The 18,972-nt window shown below is 34.5% G+C and overlaps 1 protein-coding gene across 5 annotated transcripts in view; it reads left to right on the forward strand.

The window, feature by feature from the left end:
- CFAP54 (cilia and flagella associated protein 54) overlaps window positions 1-18,972 on the forward strand; it is a 120,006-nt gene that overhangs the window by 37,010 nt on the left and 64,024 nt on the right. For 4 of the 5 annotated variants that reach the window (XM_021392364.1, XM_021392447.1, XM_021392147.1 and 1 more), the window contains 12 exons: window positions 1,467-1,601; window positions 2,505-2,655; window positions 4,159-4,217; window positions 4,519-4,647; window positions 5,311-5,458; window positions 6,722-6,799; window positions 6,883-7,004; window positions 10,752-10,925; window positions 13,734-13,826; window positions 14,903-15,088; window positions 15,611-15,753; window positions 18,330-18,477. In XM_021392364.1, coding sequence (XP_021248039.1) covers window positions 1,467-1,601; window positions 2,505-2,655; window positions 4,159-4,217; window positions 4,519-4,647; window positions 5,311-5,458; window positions 6,722-6,799; window positions 6,883-7,004; window positions 10,752-10,925; window positions 13,734-13,826; window positions 14,903-15,088; window positions 15,611-15,753; window positions 18,330-18,477 — 1,566 coding nt within the window. The remainder of the gene's footprint in view (window positions 1-1,466; window positions 1,602-2,504; window positions 2,656-4,158; window positions 4,218-4,518; window positions 4,648-5,310; window positions 5,459-6,721; window positions 6,800-6,882; window positions 7,005-10,751; window positions 10,926-13,733; window positions 13,827-14,902; window positions 15,089-15,610; window positions 15,754-18,329; window positions 18,478-18,972) is intronic. The other variant, XM_021392293.1, reaches the window with a different exon arrangement.

Genomic DNA, 18,972 nt, shown 5'->3' on the forward strand with positions numbered 1-18,972 from the left:
CTTTCTTGTCCTGAAAGCTCTACTACAGAATAATGCCTCTGTACATCTAATAGTTAATTCCTAGAATAACCACTTGTAACTTACTTGTTCAAACTGAAATCTTCCTTAATGTGGTACTGCAAGAAAAAAAAATTACAGTGAATTGTCTCCACTATCATTTAAAGTAGTTTTTTTTTTCCCAAAGATTAATGAAAAATTATCCTTAGAAAAAATCCTTTATGCTAATGCCGAATGTCTTCACTGCAAAATTAATTCTTGTTATATTTGAATATTGCTCCAATTTGAATGTAACTGGAGCACACACATTTTTTAGATTTATCATAGTATTTTCAGCCAGAAGATCTTGCCTATGAAGTGATCATACCTTTCGATAGTGTAATTTGTCTTTTTTTTCTTCCTGATCACTATTATGAAGTCACTTGAATTTAAACTCTTCTGGTTCTTCTACACCTTCCCAGAAATCCCCGTACCTTATCTACTCGATGGAAGGAAGAAAAATTGTCCCTTTAACAGCAGAGAATCCACTGACTATGAAGTTATGTGATATATGGACGAGCCAATCTAAGACCTTGCTGCCACATAGCAAGTGGCAAAAAGGTCTAAATTTACTTCTTTTACAGTATCTTTCTTCAGCAATTCCTAATACCAACACCCATGAAACCTTATGCTGACACACATAGAACTGCACTTAAGTGGGTTTAATAGTGGGCTTACGTTTCACATACTTGGGACAGTAGTCCAAAACTGGTATAAATGACAGGGAATATGTACTTAGTGTAGTGATCCTTAATCACTGCTTAGGCGTTTAATGTGATACAGACAGGCTCTTTTGCCTTATTAACTGTGTTAATTAGGAGGTTAACTGAATGAAGTTTTGAATTTTTTAATTATTCTCTTTATAAGATGTAGATATGTTTTAACATTTCTATCAGGTGTTCCATTGCAATCTTTTTTTTCAGTTAAGTTGTTCTACAGTGTTCCTTTCAGTGAACCAACAACCTGCGGAAGTACTCTCTGTCAACACAAAATAAAACCTACTAATTTTGACCTCCTGCAAATATTTAAATACTCCAGTTAAAAAATTCCCAAGGATAATGTAACAGTTAAATTACATTACAGTTTTCCCAAAATGTATTGATTATTATAACATTTCAGTGACAGTTAATTTCCTTGTTTCTTCCATTTAGTTTTCATCTCACTATTTTCTTTGTATGTATGACTTTTAAAAGCTTGACAATAAAGAAATAATAATAATAAGCTTCTAAAACCACTCATATTGTCAGCAGAAGAAAATTTGAGTGACCAGAAACTACTTTAAAAAATATTTCTTAAGTTTTCAAAATGTTGTCACTCCTTATCCTGAAGATAAATATGATAATGATTATTTACTTTGAAAATTTTTAATAGTGTTTATGTACAGTGCATGCATATCTGTTTCTACAATTATGTGTTTTTTTTCTTTCCAGAATATCCTACCTGACAAAGAAATACTTTTTGATGTACTAATTTTTTTGTGGCAGAAGTGTAAAGCAGGACTTCAGAGAACCCAGACGAATGGAAGTGGCTACTTTAAATACAACCACAAATACAAAGCTTCCAAAGTACTCCTTTATTATAATGTGTTTCTCTTAATACTAGTGTCATCTGTTATAGTAAAGCCAAGAAAAAATACTGATCTCCAGTCTAAGTGCATCTTCTTATGGTAAAATGCAGATAAATAATACTCACTGAAAATGTGAATTGTATATACACTCTGAACAAATCGTGCTCTCATATGCCATATCAAAATATCTCAGCCTTCTCCCAGGAAAGTAACCCGCTGTCTGGCAGTAGGCCATGATAGAAATGACAGTAGCAGAAACCTTACAGCTTAAGAGGAGGGAGATGGAACTCAACAGGATTTGGCCCACTAGGCAAAGCCACAGCCTTATCTTGGACTTTTCCCAAGACTGAGAATCTATTGTTGAAATGTTGTCATGTGAAGGATAATTTACAGTAGTTTCTCAGGGCTTCCAGTAAACAGTTGACGTAGACCAAAAAGTTTCTGAAGGAAACTTTTGTGACTTTGATTTCTAAAAAATTGTTGACAGATTCACCAGAAGATAGCTTACAGTTAATGTCCTGTGCATGTGCCACAGAAGCACTGAGGTATCTTTTACACTGTTCAAGTGGGAAGATATGGGGATAATTGAGTGGCAGATGATCGTATCTGCTGCAAGGCTGACAATACTATGACAAAGTATGAATGTTCATAATCTTTTCCCTTTCTAGAGTAATAGTAAGTAATAGCTTTCTAAAATAAAAAAGTGTTCTTTCTAATGACATAGTGGCTTGCATCTTGATCTGGTGGCATTAGAAAAAGATGACAAGTACAAGTTATGTTCAAGTTTATGAATGTATTTAAACAATGTTGAGTGCAAAACCCTAACTACCTCTAATATATAAATATCTTCAAAAATGTTTTAACTCTATCTTGATCCTGTTTTTGTTCCCTCCTTTTTTAGTGGGTTTATGTACTCTGGATAATAAATGAAGTAATTCTGAAGAGTAATGTAGCAGACACTGATGTTGTAATGGTAACAGAGATAACCTTGTGTCTAACTGCGATATTGGAAAATACGGCTGATTCTGCGAGTAAATCTAAGAAAAAATCAGGTAAAGCTTTCAACAAAAAAGTTGTTGTTGAGAATTTTGTAAACAGAGCTTCATGAATAACCAGAATGAATGAAACCTGCTTTTCAAAGAATTTTTGTAGTGTAGGTCTTATTTCCTACATTTCCAGTTCTCCTGAAGTATTCTCATTTTGAATCACATCTTTTATGACTCACCTTCCTCGCAGTTTTTTTTATATTTATCTTAGCCCCTTCTTAGTAGCTTCAGATTATTCATATGCTCTTTGGATATTGGCTAGACTGAAGTCAGTATGTGCTGTGGCTCATTTGGAGAGTTGAATTGCTGGTTAACTAGTGGCACAGCAAACAAAAGGGGAAATATTGAGGCCATACTGAAGGTTTTGCTTTTATTATGTCATTAATTTGGATCTCCTCTACACAAGTCTTGATTTTTATATAAGAATTTAATTGTCTCTGAAACTGAACTGAACTTGACTGATGAGATTAGGATAATGCAATCATATTAAACAGATTTCCTTAAAAGACCTTACTAATGATTCAGAACATGAATGTATATACATATTTTAAAACTTCTCTGTTGCTATTGATGTAGGATCTTGTACTATGAATCATATTTTTCATTATTATTTTAAAACAGCTAGAGAGTAGATGTTAAAGTCTCTTTTAAAGCATATCTAGGAGCAGAAGAGAATGACAGTACGTTTTGCTTTTTTGAAAGTAAGAAAATCTTGGGACGCTACTATTCTACTATAAGGTCAAGTAGGTATTGTTATCTGTTAATGTTATGAAAATCATACAGTTCTGATGGAAACTGATTAATTATCTTTGCAACATATTACTCTTTTTCACTCCATTTAAATAAGTATTTTTTGGAGGGAAAAAAGGCTGAATAGTTGGGAACCATTGCACAAAACAGGCTGATGAAAAGCCAGTCAGACTCATGTATGTAAGCTGAGAAGTCTTTTTTTACTGAGTGAATTCTGAAGGAAGACAGATTTTCAGATTTTTAGAGATTTTACAGGGTTGAGGGCTCTATCTGAGAGCAAAGAAGCCTACTTCCCCTTGTTTTGGAAAGGAAGACATGATTCTTGGTATCATAAAAATGTGACCTAACACATTTAGAAATCATCCAAAAGTTCAATTTTCATTAAAAACAGTTATGAATTAAATAAAAATAGATTTGGATTGATTTAAAGATGAAATATCAATGTGGATCATACCATAGTGAGAGGAACTATGAAATGAGTCCAGTTTTCATTGGCTTGGATCTAATGTTACAATGAAATATAGGGCATACATAAAAATACTGCTTTACTCAGTAATTATATACTAAATTATTATAATTGTACATAGGTAACTACGATGTTTAAACTCTCAAAACCTTTTCGAGAAACAGTGTAATTAACAGTCAAGTACTGAAGAACTGATTTGCCAAACTCTTAAATTAGTGGTAAATTTAATCCAACAGTACTAAAGTTGAGCATGTTTCATTTTCACTTTCTGATTTTTTTTTCCTATAAAAAAGGAAAAAGAAGTGTAATTCTCTCTGAAGATGAAACCTGTGACATTCCTGAAATATTAACGGTAATGTCTAATTTATTTTCACTAATACAACATTTTGAATAGGATAAGAACACTTATTTCCACCTGTAGCATCTTCATAACATAATGTTATCTTATTATCTTCATAATGTTTCTGAAATGACAGCGTTTTCTTAATACCTCATGAAACATTATGAAATTACTAATGAAAAATGCTGTTTGTAAATTCAGTTCTCTAAGTTCAGTTTCATTCTGCTGTGAACTAGACTCTGTGATATAGTAAATTTCTTTTGAAGAGCTTAGGGGAAATTCTAAATTAATTAAAATTTTGTGTTCATCTCAGAGAAGTCCTACAGAACAACTGCAGCTTGCCTATGAAAGTCTTGAAAAAACAATTAATGAAATGAACAAATCTCGCTTAATGACCATTCTACCAGATGGAAAGTCAATATTTGACAACTGCTGTACAAAGGTAAATTCTACAGAAAGCTGTATTGCAACTAATATATTGGACTTTTATGTCACAAAACTGGTATCTTTTATTTTCTTAGAGATCTTTGCATTATCAAATGACCATCATCTTCTGGTCTCCTGTAAGAAGAGAATAGAAAGAATAAATCATTGTGTGGGAGACATAGCATTTTCATATTCAATAGTAAACTACAGACTCTTTCAAGTTTTGCCATTTTTGTTTGGAGATAGATATAATTTGTAACTTTCTCCTTTATTGCAAAAATTTAAATTGTTTTCATTTGTATTGTCTGCAACTCTTCATTACTAAAAGTAATTTCGATTGTTGGAAGGAATCTAGATTTTCTAAATTTTACCATTCTATGCCAACTCGATCTTTGTTTCATGGTCTGGTAACAAAATGAACCCAAATCTTCTACAGTTTCATGTTTATTATTAATCCTGTATCCTATTAATTATTAGTTTTTGTATATTCCTTGACCATTATCCATGCTCTTCTCTGTCTAGACATTGTCCTTCTATGCTTTCTTTTATGATTGCATAGCACACTTATGAATAATTTCAAAGTGTTTGTCAGCTTACTTAAATAACAGTATCAACATAAATGTAGTAAGCCATTTGATATAAGCTCGTGTTTGCTTATTTACCACTTTCTGTTTACTAGGTGGACTCAAATGACCAGAATTTGAGTTCTATTTTGGAATGGAGTAATGATAAGACAGGAACAGGAAATAGTTTTTTAATGGATTTACACTTGGAGCTCATTCAGGCCCAACATCGAATAGCAGTGAAACTTCTTAAACTGACACAAGGTAAGTTGCAGAAAAGGTAAATGATAATCATAGCTTGATTACAGTCCTCTGTTAATACATTTTGTAATATTAATAAATAAAGGAGTATCTACTTTCCAAAGAGGAGCCTATATTGGGCAATTTGCATGCCATATACTGACAGAAATAGTATACTGTATTTGAAAGAATTTCAGTTTACCACATATTTATCTCTAATCCACAGTCAGCTGAAGGGAGTTAAACTTTGCTAATAACTACTAGATTTGATTCCTGTACAGTTTGGTATTTTTTAAATTTTTAAAAATTTCAGTTATAATATATTTTCAGTTACAGTGTCAATAAGAGATGCTGTGCAGGTGTTCTTTTTTCTACAATACAGAAAATTTTCTCTGGAGAGTGATACTTGGATACTTTCATAGAATTATAGAATGATAGGATGGCTTAGTTTGGAAGAGATCTTTAAAGATCATCCAGTTCCAACCCCCTGTCATGGGCAGGCCTGCCACTCATCAGCTCAGGCTGCCCAGTGCCCCATCCAACCTGCCCTTGAATACCTCCAGGGATGGGGCACCCATAGCTTCTCTGGGCAGCCTGTGCCACTACCTCACCACCCTCTTAGTAAAGAATTTCCCCCCAAAATCTAACCTAAATCTCCCCTCTTTTAGTTTAAAGCTATCCCCCTTTTCTTATCACTATCTGCTTGTGTAGAAGGTCAGTCCGCCTCCTGCTTATAAGCTCCCCTCAGTTACTGGAAGGCTGCAATGAGATCTCCCCAGAGCCTTCTCCAAGCTAAACAAGCAAAAGTCCCTCAGCCTTTCTTCATAGGAGTGGTGATCCATTCCTCTGATCATCTTTGTGGCCCTCCTCTGTGCTCTTTGTCATCTTGGTTTCTATTCCTATGAAGTTGTTCTTATCCCTTCACTAGATACCCCACTCTTGCCAAATGCCCCCTGCAGATAATGTTACTTGGTCTTCCATTTGTGTATTTTTTAAAAAATTAAAAGCTATTACAAGCTTGACACAATAGAGTTCCCCTATGAACTGCACTCTACGATCAGACAAGATCCCTCTTTTCATGTGATGTTGACATAATTACTAAAGTTGCCAGAGCATAAGGGAGGGACAAGTTTACTGGCATGGTCTTTCCAGTAAGTTCTCCTTGAACCAATGCAAAGAGCACAGGGTGGAAGAGCTTTTCTACAGAGCTACGTATTAACATTTCTTCCTGAAATCTTTTCAATGACACTACCAGAATTAATTACTGAGGATTTCCTTCCTGTACAGGTGTTCAGAAGGATGGCAGAAGTCTTAAGTCTAGCAAGTATCGTGTGAAGAATATTGAAGATTCTCATTATTTAACAGGTCAGGCCTATTATTTAAGATTTTAGAAATATAATAAATGATTGCTGCTGTTTTATAAATGTCTTAAAATATCTATTTTACAGAGGAAGATATAATCAGAAAAATAAAAAAGAATAAGCTATCCAGAGCAATATTTTTGATGGAAAAGGCTGCACAGATGTTCCCTAATGACTTAAGTACTTCTTCCCAACGGCAACTACTGAAGGTAATAAAAAACCCCACAATATCACAATTTTCCACGTTCTGTAAAGTTAAGAGTTAGATTACTCCTTCTTACAAACTTAAAACTAAGAAAGAGGAAAACCTCAAATTTTGTGCATATGTGCAGCTTACAGGAAAGCTGAAAGGAATGACCTTTGTTTCTACACTTAATCACCTAGACTTTGCCATTTTCTACACTTCACCTGTGCCTTGCCAAAATGTCATTAAGGTTTTCTTCTTCCCATTGCAACCTTCAACATTCTTCTTTTCTCAAAATCTGTAAGTTGTTTTAGATGTCTGCTGATGATGACATTAGCTTTATTTGAACTTATTAAAAAAAAACATTTTAGAATTTGGAGGTTTTGGAAGTTATTGAGGTTAAAGGTAGGTTGTGCATGGGCTCCCTCCAAAGTCTTCTGAAATCCGTAGAAGTCTTTCCACTTTATGACCTTGGTGACTTTTGTAACCAGAATCTATCCCTGAAAACTGGCTTTTCATCAGGAGGGCACAAATTTTGTCCATAGCCTGTACAATACGTATCTGAAATACTCACTTATATAATATATGAAGAAGTATATCGAACAAGAAGTTACTAGAAAGTGTTTTTCTTTTAAGTGCCACAGATTTGGAAGCATGATAATTAAAATACTTGTTTATTTCATTTGAATGCAAAAACTGGATCAGAAAAGATGTATACTAAAAATCTAATAAATCTGCAAAATATACAGCAAGAATATGAGACGTAATTAGATAGTATGAAAGTTGTAACTGCAGCCACCAATGAAGACTTACAAGTAATTCCCAAGAAATATATGGTTATCCCAAATAAATGTTTGCATAGGCCTTATGCTGACCTTCACTATATTTTTGTTTTATGCACAGTTTACAGAAAAGGGAGTAGGTAAAAGTATATATTTACAGCCGTTTACCAGAAAATGTCAGATTAACTTTGGGCAAATTTAACAAGATGATTTTAGATAATTGTGCTGTGATATACTCAATTAATTTTCCTTCTTGAGGTAGAGAGTACTCACTTTATGAACAGCAAATTTGTATTTTTGTTTTCATGCTTCTGTATAAAGATTTTTGCCTTTCATGACACATCTAAGAGCTTTACATAGAATTACATTTATCTTTTGATGTTTTCAACAGTATGACCCAAAACTTTACTTTTTATATTGCAAAATAGAAGAGTACTCTTTCTGCTGTTTATTTTTTAGGAAAACATGCACATAACTTCTTACTATTTATCAAGCCACTGGTTGGTTATGGAAACTTCTGAGTCATACGTGTACAGTCATCCACATCACAATGTTTAACTACTTAAGTTCCTATGTATCTTTCATTTTGTTTTATTCCCTCTGGTTGTTTCATTCTTCCTTCCTGTCCTCTATGTCTACTTGTATGTCCAAGTCTTTACAGAATTGGATACACTAAGAATTCCTGTTGTCCATCTCTAAAACTGAATTAACAAAATCAGGGCAGGTCTGTGCCAGAAGCTTCCTCAACCATAGGATTATTCTTTCTCCTCTTACAACACTGTCACATTGATTGTCTTCCAAGTTCTTCAGTTAATGATGTATAGGTCATGCAGGGCCACTTGCAGTCACAGCACTATCTTTATCCACACTGGGCTAGTGTAGATTGCAATAATAAGAATTATATCCTCAGGGAAGAATGATTCTATGATCCTTTTAATTAAAAATTCTGTCATAATACAATTTACCGTAAAGAAGTATCATTTTTAAGCAAGCAATGACGTTCCTTCAGAAGTTGAATGGTTGTGTGAGATGAAGAGTCACTCAATTTCTTGTTTATCTTACTTTTTTCCTTAGACATTTCCCACAAGGGTTGATACAGCCCTAATCTGAAAGTGGAGGGAGTGGGGAGAAGTAAGGGACTGTGCTGTGCTTCCCCTAAGGAGAAGGATTTGGGGGGTGCTGGTGGATGAAAGACTCACTATAAGCCAGCAATGTGCGCTTGCAGCCCAGATGGCCAACTGTATCCTGGGTCGCATAAAGAGAAGCATGTCCAGCAGGTTAAGGGAGGTGATTCTGCCCCTCTACTCTGCACTCGTGAGACTGCACCTGGAGTATTGTGTCCAGTTCTGGGGCAGCCAACACAAGAAGGGCACTGAGCTGTTGGAGCGGGTCCAGAGGAAGGCCGCAGAGATGATCAGAGGGCTGGAGCACCTTCCCTGTGAAGACAAGGTGAAGTGTCCAAAGAAGAGAAGGCTCTGGAGGGACCTTGTAGTGGCCTTCAGTACGTGAAGGGGGACTACAGGAAAGCTGAGGAGGGACTTTTTATAAGGACATGTAGTGACAGGATGAGGGGAAATGGCCTTAAACTGGAAGAGGGTAGATATAGACTAGATATTGGGAAGAAATTCTTTACTGCAAGGGTGGCGAGACACTAGAACAGGTTGTGCAGAGAAGCTGTGAATGCTCCCTCCCTGGCAGCATTCAAGGCCAGGCTGGATGGGGCTTTGAGCAACCTGGTCTAGAGGGAGGTGTTCCTGTCTATAGCTGGGGGGTTGGAACTGGATGATCTTAAAGGTTCCTTCCAACCCAAACCATTCTATGATTCTGAGTGATATAATTAAGACTGTATTAAATTTTAACTCCTCCTTTCACTATAAGTCTGTGTCTAGTTTTTTGTCATTTATGGGTATGAGATACAAAGCTATGTTGACCCGTAGCGGTATGACTGTTCTTATGACTTCATAAATGTATGAGGACGGAAGCAAGGAACTGTTAAGTGCAAGATTATAGGACTCTCACTGAATTACCAGTAACTTGGGATTTCCTTTTTCAGTTCATCATTCAGAGTTGATTCAGCCTAAACTTTTTGTCCGATGTATGAACAGTGCTATAAATGCATAAATAAAAACTCTAATTATAAGATGTTGCATTTCTCCCAGAGAAATGTAATTTGTCCAAGACGTCCTTGATTTCTTCGTCTCTGGAAGCTGACCTTTTTGATTTTGATCTGCACTGAACAGATACTATAAGCAAAGATATAAATGTAGCAAGTTCTTAATATTAAATTTTGAAGCAAAATTTCTTTTACTGTGATGATGCACGCAAAGTGAAGAAACCTACCAATTTGCCATTCAGTACTGTTAGGAAAGCATGTACCATTAGCCACGTAATTGCTATGTGTAGGAGGTCCACACATTTTTGGACCAATGCTAATAGATTATGATGTCAATTAGGACGATCAGTCAGCTTTCAGCTATCTCTGGCTAACCCAGAGACTGGCATAGCCCTACTTATTTCATGTCTGCATCCTTCTTCCTTTTCATTATTTACTGAGTTTATTTTCTCTCTAGAAGGAGATTCTTCAAAAATGCCACAGACAGGTCCTCAGCTCTTTTCCTTAAGAAAAGTTGTTTATCTTTTTTTGTATCTTCTAGAAGCTAATTACTCTTCACCATAAACTGCTAATCATCATTAGTCATAACCACTCTCTTTTTTCCTGTAGATTCTTTCAAAATTGCAGATGCCTCATCCCTGCCTCTTTCAGACACAACTCTGCTTTCACTTTATTGTAGAATGTAAAATTAATCTGCATATGTAAGGCATACACAACATATAATTCATACTAATTTAGGATCTAAGAGAATGTGAAACTCTAAAAATTTCTCTATGTAGCAGTGATTTTTTTTCTGTTAAGATTTTTTCTGAAAATAATTTGTTACATCTGCTAATTGTTGTTTTAATAGTTTTTTCTCTTTTGATTTAAATCATAGGAGGCACTAACTTTAATTGAACAAGTTGAAGCTGAACAAAGTGCATTGTATCACAGTCTCAAAGAATTTATGAGCAGCAAGAAAAAAAGCAGGGTTCCTCCTCCTCCTCTATTACTTTCTAGATCACATTGCTCCATGACATTTAAACCAGCCTCATTCTCCTCAGATGTTCAGGTAATGTTTTTCATAATGATTCTGGAAGAAATATATTAAATAATGCATGATAAAAAAGTTGTTTCAGCAGTGCTGTACCATCACAGTTTTCTCTGTTAGTCTTGAGAAGATTATGTTACCCTGAGTTAATTAAGTATGCATTTTTTATATCCTGTGACTCAATCATGACTCACTGTTTTGATCTTCACATTTACACGGAACTTCCTTTATCTCACATATCATCTTTGGTTTTTCTGCTTTATAATCCTCGTTTATTCTACTTGTCAGAAGTTCAGTCTCTTTCTAGGGGTTGACATATGCCTAATCACTCTCTGAAGAGAAGGAAGACTGTTGCATCATGTGATGCAAGAAAGTACCACAGTCAAAGCTCTGTGAATGAAGTGCTAATGTGCCATAGCTCAGGTAGAAAATATACCTTCTATCTAGTATGTAGGGTCAGAACAACACAGACCAGAAGCTATCTTTGGAGAGTTCTCTAGTCCAAACTTTTGCTCAAAAGAGAGTCAGCTGTGAAATTAGGCCATGTTGCTGGGCTTTGTCAAGTCAGTTCTGAAAATCTCTAAGGATGGAGACTACGCAACTTCTGTGGTCAGCCTGTTCACGAGGAAAATCTTTTCCTTATGTAAAACTGGAATCTCTCTTGCTTCAATTTAGGACTGTTGTTTTTCATTATCTTACCATGCACTACTGTGAAAAGCCTGACTACATCTTCTTCATAACCTTCTTGGAAGTTTTCAGTGACTCCTGATAGATCCACTGAAGCCTGAAGTTCTGAATAGTCAGAGATAATCTTGTTCCTCAATTTCTTAACTGTATTTCTGTTAAGATAGCTCAACGTGTTTTTAGACTGCTTTGAGGCCATGGCACACCTCTGGTTCATGTTCAGCTTTTTGTCCAGCATAACCTCCAGATCCTTTTCAGGAAAGCTGCCCTTCAACATGCCAGTCCCTTGCCTATACTCTTGCAAGAGATTCTTCCTTCGTAGGTGCAAGACTTTGTGGTTTTTTTGTTGTTAAATTTCATGAGGTTCTTCTTCGTCCATTGGTTTGGGAACTCTGTGTTAATCCTGCCCTCAGGGTTCAAGGTATCAACTGTTTCCCTCAGTTTTGGCATCATCTGCAAACTTTCTGACTCTTCTCAGGTCATTGCTAAACATATTGAACAAGAGAGATCCTGGGATGGTCTCACAAAGTGCACTGCTTGCTACTATCGTTAGAGTACGAATGCTTAACAAATACTCTGAGTCTGATCTTCAACTGTTATTTTACCCATCTAACTTTTCATACACCCATGCTATCCTATCTTTGTTATAAGAATAATAAAAGACTGTTGAAAGCCTTGCTAAGGTCCTGGTAAAGGCCAGCTACTCCTCTTCCCTCCTCTATCTCATCCATAAATCCAGTCATTTTGTCATAGAGATCAGTCATGGTGGTCTGCAACGATTTGCCTTTTGTAAATCCTGACTGTTCTGAATCCTGTTTTTCTCCTTCATATGCCCAGAATGCCCAAACAGGGTAACATATGGAAATTCCACTAGTTGCAGTTTTCCTGAAAGAGAATTTTTTTTTTTGCACGCTACTTTAAAATAATAGCATACTTTGTAACATGGATAAAACCAATAGAAACATAAATTGTAACAAGAATACTAAGAATGTTTCTGTGAACAGTTGTTTTAAAACTTACAGTTTAATTGCAGCTTGGTTAGTGAATTTCAAACAAAATCACTATGAAAAAGTCTTTCATTTTTATCACTAATGCACATAAAATTAAAAAAATAGATACTCCTTAAAGTCTGAGAGTTCTTTATTAATAACTGTTAAAACTTTGTTTTGTTTGGCACAGGACACTGAATATAATGCATTGGGCCACTAGATGGCAGAATGTGATTATTATTCTTATAATTTGAGACTCCATTATTCTAGGACTTTTTTCCTAAAGATACGTAGCTGTTAAGCAAACATGAAAAGTAGTTTTTAAATGATAAACGTATTAATTGAAAATGGATATCTAGTACTAAATGAGGCATATATAGTTCTTGTACTGGAAGTCAAAGTATCTCTAAAGTTTCCTGATGTTAGAGCTACTTGTTTGCTAGAAATAATCTCCTCTACTTCAATATAAAATTTTGAAAAAACAGTCAGGATTTGTTGCAAGACAAATCACATGTAACACAAGAAAAATGAACATTCCAGTTGTTCAGATATTTTTTATGTTGATAAATGTTCTCATCTGTCCCACCTGAGGTCTACTGAAAACAAATTGATTTAGTACAGCTTAGTAGAAGTTTAATGTAAGAGAAGTTACTGAAATCTATCTGCCCAGTTCTGCAGAGGTGCATCAAAATGATGATGTTTGATTTCAGTGGGCATGTCTGATTGAGGTATATATGCTCACATTCTCCTTTGATTAAAAATATTAAAGAACTCAGACTGATATACAAAATGAGACAACCAGCAACTCAATGGCATTAAAAAACCATTTATTTCAATAGAAATTAAGAACATGGACCTTTTTGAAAATATTCTAGGTTTGTATATGCATTTCTGTTGCCTGCTTTTAAGGATTTTTCCTCAAGTGATTTTCTGAATCAAAATCAGATGTTAATTTCAGAAGAATGCTATTGCAATAATCAACTAAGGGATCTTTATTAATTTACATCAACAAGATGACTGAGTTTATACTTTGGAATGTGTTTGAGGTATAGGATAGATTGTGGGAGGAGACAGGAAAATGGAGTCATCTGCTTTCATCATCATGGTAGTATACTTGTATTTACAACAACTCATTATGTCCTCATTTTTTTTAAAGGTTTCATGGTACAGTATTTTGGGCTGTGTAGCAGGAGAAAATAATATGAAAGTAAGATTAAATAACAATAAACTTCCAAATGCAGGAGAAGAGGTAAGACATAGCTAAAATCCATTCAGGTCATTCTCTCATCCTTAAAAACCAACCAGCCAACATAACAAACAAACAAAAGCTACAATAAAAAAAGGCCCCCCTACATCTTTTATGAATGTATTTATGTTACATCTTTTTAAAATTAGGTAACTGGCCAAGCCTTTGACAAACATTTGGATTTTTTTTTTAAGATACTGAAACTTTGCTAGGTGGAAGGCATGATATATTCTGGAAACCTTTGATGAATAACGAATTAAATGCTGTCAAGGGCTTAGTGTTAAAGAAATCTCTGTCACTTCTGTAATAACTTTTGTGTGTGTGTGTGTTTTGTTTTCTTTGAGAGAGAGCTAAGAAATAGAAAAGGAAATGAATGTTTTTGATGTATTCATAGTGTGCCTTAGGCACTATTCTTTTTCCAGGAAGTCAGAAAAAGACAAATTAAAAATTTAACAATTTGGTTAATTTTCTATCATCTATCAGGCATTTCTCCATAATAAGAACATGTCTTTCTTAATTCTGGCAACAAGGTAATATAAATCCTTTAACAACCTATGTGTTCGGACTTGACTGACTTACTTCCATTTTCATGTGTCAAGAGATCTTGAGCCATCCTCGGCTCATATCTATTACATGCACGTGGCATGTGAGGAGGTGAGCCACATGCTTTTTCTCTGGAAGCAAAGCAGAGGTCAAGAATGTCTCCAGTGTGAGCTCTGCAAGCATGCACGCTCATAGTGCAAATTTGCAAAACTGTATGTAGTCTACATATATAGATATGTAATTTTTATATATAGCAGCCTCTTGGAGAAAAGGCTTTTGTAATTAACTTTTACTCTTAGGTTATGTGCTTTGTACAACCAGTTGCATTTTAGAGAGAACTGATACTTTTCCTCATATCATTTCATTGTTTTCTCATTGTTTTCAAGAACTCAGTATTGTGTGGAAACATGATGTGCTCGTTGTACTTTGATTGTATCCAAGAACATTAAATAATCTGTTTAAGGATAAAAGTGTAGAATTTCAGTTTTGTTTTTACATATTCTGAGGATGTAACCAGAAAATATTTTTGTTCATAGATACCGGCTGATGGAAAAAGCCTTTTGGAAGTACGAGGTTTAGATTCCAATGAGAAATACATATTTGCTGTCGCAGCATATTCTTCTGATGGAAAACTTATTGGTGATGCCATTGGGGAAACAACAAGGCCAATCCTTGCATATCCACCTCTTTCTGCTACTACCGTTCGAGCTTATTTAACTCAGGTAGGGTTAGAATGTTTGATAATAAGCTTTAACATGTTTGTAATTACTATTTTTTCATTGGTAACTTTCCAACTTCTAGCCATAACTCAACATTTTCTTGCCAAAAGCACAAATCAGAATTTCAACATTCTACAGTAGTAACAAAGGTAAAATGAATCCAGATGAAATAATATATATATTATATGTAAAGTATTCCACAAAGGAATATTAAATCCTTGGTTAACAGTCAAGAAACTTGTTTGCCTTTCCTGATGCTACTTCTAAAGACAAACTAACATTAGTATAATCAGATGGCTACTACGTGTATTTTATTCAAATACATCAGAATATTCTTACAGCTGTTGTAAGCTCGCATGTTGAAGGGAGGGAGTTTTAAAACCTTTCTTTGTCTCTGTAATCATATTTGCTTATCTGAAGACCACAGAAACTTGTTAGATTTGTTTTAATTAGCTGTTAGTATTTAAAATGGAATCTAATATATTTTTTTCTGTAAAAAGTTGCATAAATATTTTTTTTTGCTAGGTAGCCTATCAGACTGGCAACTACACATTAGCCAGAGGAGCATTTTCACCAATGTGGGATTATTTTGTTACAAATTCTTCTTCACTGCCCACCAATGCAGCTGTTATTTCTGCAAGAAGCAGTTTGACTATATCTGAAAAGAGGTAACTGGTGAAAGCAAAATTAAAATAATAGTTAATTATAGATGTGCATATTTCATTTTGAAGTGTACCAGGGTGTGAAATTTTGTTCAGCCTCCTCATATGAAAAACATTCCACAAAAAAGGTGCGAAATGTGTTCTAAAGATACAGCGTTGTATAATTAGAGGACAATTTTTGTTATTTATGGAAGTGGTAGCATTTACACACCTAATTCTTTATAATGATTGTTTTATTACTTTAGATAATTGGGAAATATTTATCAAGTGGCCATTCATACCATACGATGAATTATCCTATGCAAAATATGTAATATAAACTGGGTTCTTGACTTTCAGTTCCAATAAAGGAAGCAGTAGTGTTCAGAAACTATACACATTTTGCTTGGAACACCACTTGAAATTGGTAAATGCTTGCTAATTTTGTTTTGGGCTGATTATATAAATGTCCTAATATTTTTAAAATATACTACCGTACTTTAGAACAGACATTTAAAAAATAATTATTCTGTAAAAAAAAATTTCAAATGTTTAACCATAATATGGATTTGTTGTGATAGCAAAGCCAAGCTAGAAATGCTGTGGTTAAACTCAGTGAAATTCAGTATATACAAATGCAAAAACAAATCACAACTTAATTAATTCCCAGTCAGAAAAAAGAGACTTGTATGAAATAATAGATATGAAATACAATAATAAAAAAGAATACTTTAAAATGTTGGTCAGCTGCTTAGAATTTAATAATAAATTAACATCAACATATCTGATTGCAAATAATCCTCTTTGCTTGTGTTGAATACTTTTAAGACTAATTCTTTCAAGACTAATTCTTTCATTAGGAAAGCCTTGGCAGCCCGGTGAAGGAGATAAGTAGTCTTCTAGCTTCTGAGTTTCAGTTTAACAGACTCGCTTAGTTCTGAAACTATAATAACAAAATTCTTTTAACAGTTCTGTGAAACATCGATCTTAGTTTCAAGAAATAGATATTACGGCTTTTTTTTTAGCAGTTTGGCAATAATACTTCTACCTTATAGACAGAGTAACAAATAATCAGGTCTTATGAGATATGTAATACGTCCGGAGTTTTTTCTGTATTATTTTGTTAAACTTGCATCAGAGCCCGCTGTTTTCTCTGCTGTTTGGAGGTGAGCTGGTAGTATAGGCTCGTGTGTGCTTGAGTTGTGTTACAGGCAATGCATCTAAGTGTACTTGTTATGTGTGGTTTAGCCATATCTCTGGTGTATATCCTCTGCGTCCATCAGTGTGTCTGATACCAGCCATGCAAGGTGACTGAGGGTCTTGATGTTGCATGCCATTGGGGATTTACAGGCAGCCCATGGACTGTTTGACTCCAGATGATAATCACTAGACATCCTATGTCATGACTATATCTATGTCTTAAATCTGTCCCTGGTCTGGGAACAACGCAGGAGTGCAGTCTGGTGACTGTGACTTCTTTATTCTTGTTTTTCATTACTTATTTTTTTACTAACCATTTTCTCAGTTTTTTTTTATTTTTTACTTTTAAGCACATACTGTTATAGAAGTAACATTTGAATTAAACTACTTTCAAACAAAGAGCAAACTTTAAATGCAAGAAAAGGTCAGGGATTTTGCTTTTCTGATAGTTAAGCTGGAACATTATTATTATTTTTTTTAATGATTTTTACAACAGGAAAGAGTCTCAAAATTACATTATGAGACCTGAAACAAGACAGTTTCAGTTTTACTGCTCGGTAGCTACGAAATTAACTGGAGTAGATTGACAGCACAGGGAACATGAAGAGACAGTAGAGGGAGCTGGAAGGAAAGGAAGACTTCTGTTTCCAGACAGAAGCCCTGTTGATATCTTGGTAATGTCAAGTATGGGAATGTGTCTATTTGATATTCCTTTTTCAGTTTCAGTCTCTTTTAGGAAATATGGTCAAGGAGAAGTAAAAATTTGATTCTTATACTTCAAAATGATAGAATTGTTGCTGTAATAAGTAACGCAACAACAACAAAACAAAGGAAAAAAAACCAAAATAATAAGAAGGGCAAATACACCCCTACTCCTAGGGAAGAAAAAAAATCCACAAAACAAACCAAAAGGAAAAAAAAAAAGGCAGAAGAAAAGAATATTATTTTGAGACTTGTAACACAGACCTCAGTGATGAAAAGGAGTCTGTTATTAATATTAGAAATGTACTTTACAGCTGCATCCATCACTGTCAACACAGAAAAAAAACATGTTAAAGAAGACAGTTAAGTAAGCTGTAGCATCCCAAGTTATCAAAGGAAATTCAAATTAAGTTTCACTGTATCAGGTGAACCTACAAAGGAAAAGGTATTTTAGTATAGTAAAAGGAGGACAACAATTTGAAAAGGAACTTTATTCCTTTTATTTATTTTTAAGCTAGAAATATTAAGCAATTTTTTCAGTTTTATGTGTAAGTCTCATTTTCAGCAGTACCCATAGCAATCAATTTTGTCTATCATTCTTCTATTAAAGATTGCATTTTCATATAACGTAATTTCAGGCATGAGATGTCTGAATCACCACTAACTTGCTTTTACCATTCTTTTGCCTTTTTGTTTTGTAGGTTACGTTTTGAGGCTATATCTCAGACTTCTCCTACCACCTTGTATCTCTTTCTGAGGAATATATTTGCTATCTGTGACATTAATATCATGGAAGGAGCACTCTTCTGTGATTCTGTCTGTTCCAATGAGATGCTTTATAAGAAACAAGTATGTGTAGCATAAAATAATATACCGGATTTTTTTATTTTACTTTTTGATCAGCATAATTTCATCATTCCAAAATATTGCAATGTACTAGTCTTAATTTGCAAAGCCCACTGATTCCAGCTGAGGAAGTTTTTTCCTTACCTTCATTGTTGTTAGACTATGTTTTAATAAGGAGTTATAATTGCAGTTGGTTTTGTCCCACTAACAGGCAGCCAGGTTCTTTAATTTTTAATATTTAACTGCTATTTAAAATTTATATTTTCATTGATATTGAACTTCTAACAAAGTTTCATGGTTTTAATATGCTAAACTTCTTTAAGCTTATTTCAGGCTCTTGTGTGTTACAAGGGTATGTTAAGTTTTTTTGCTTTCTCTATTATTCTATTTCTATTCCACTATTTCTTTGCTAAGTATTTGTCTCTTACACATATGAGTATTCAATTATGCTGGAACTTTACTGGATCTGTTCACATGTACAACTGCAGCAGATAACTG

Source organism: Numida meleagris, chromosome 1 (assembly GCF_002078875.1).
Source record: "Numida meleagris isolate 19003 breed g44 Domestic line chromosome 1, NumMel1.0, whole genome shotgun sequence".
Taxonomy (NCBI): Eukaryota; Metazoa; Chordata; class Aves; order Galliformes; family Numididae; genus Numida; species Numida meleagris.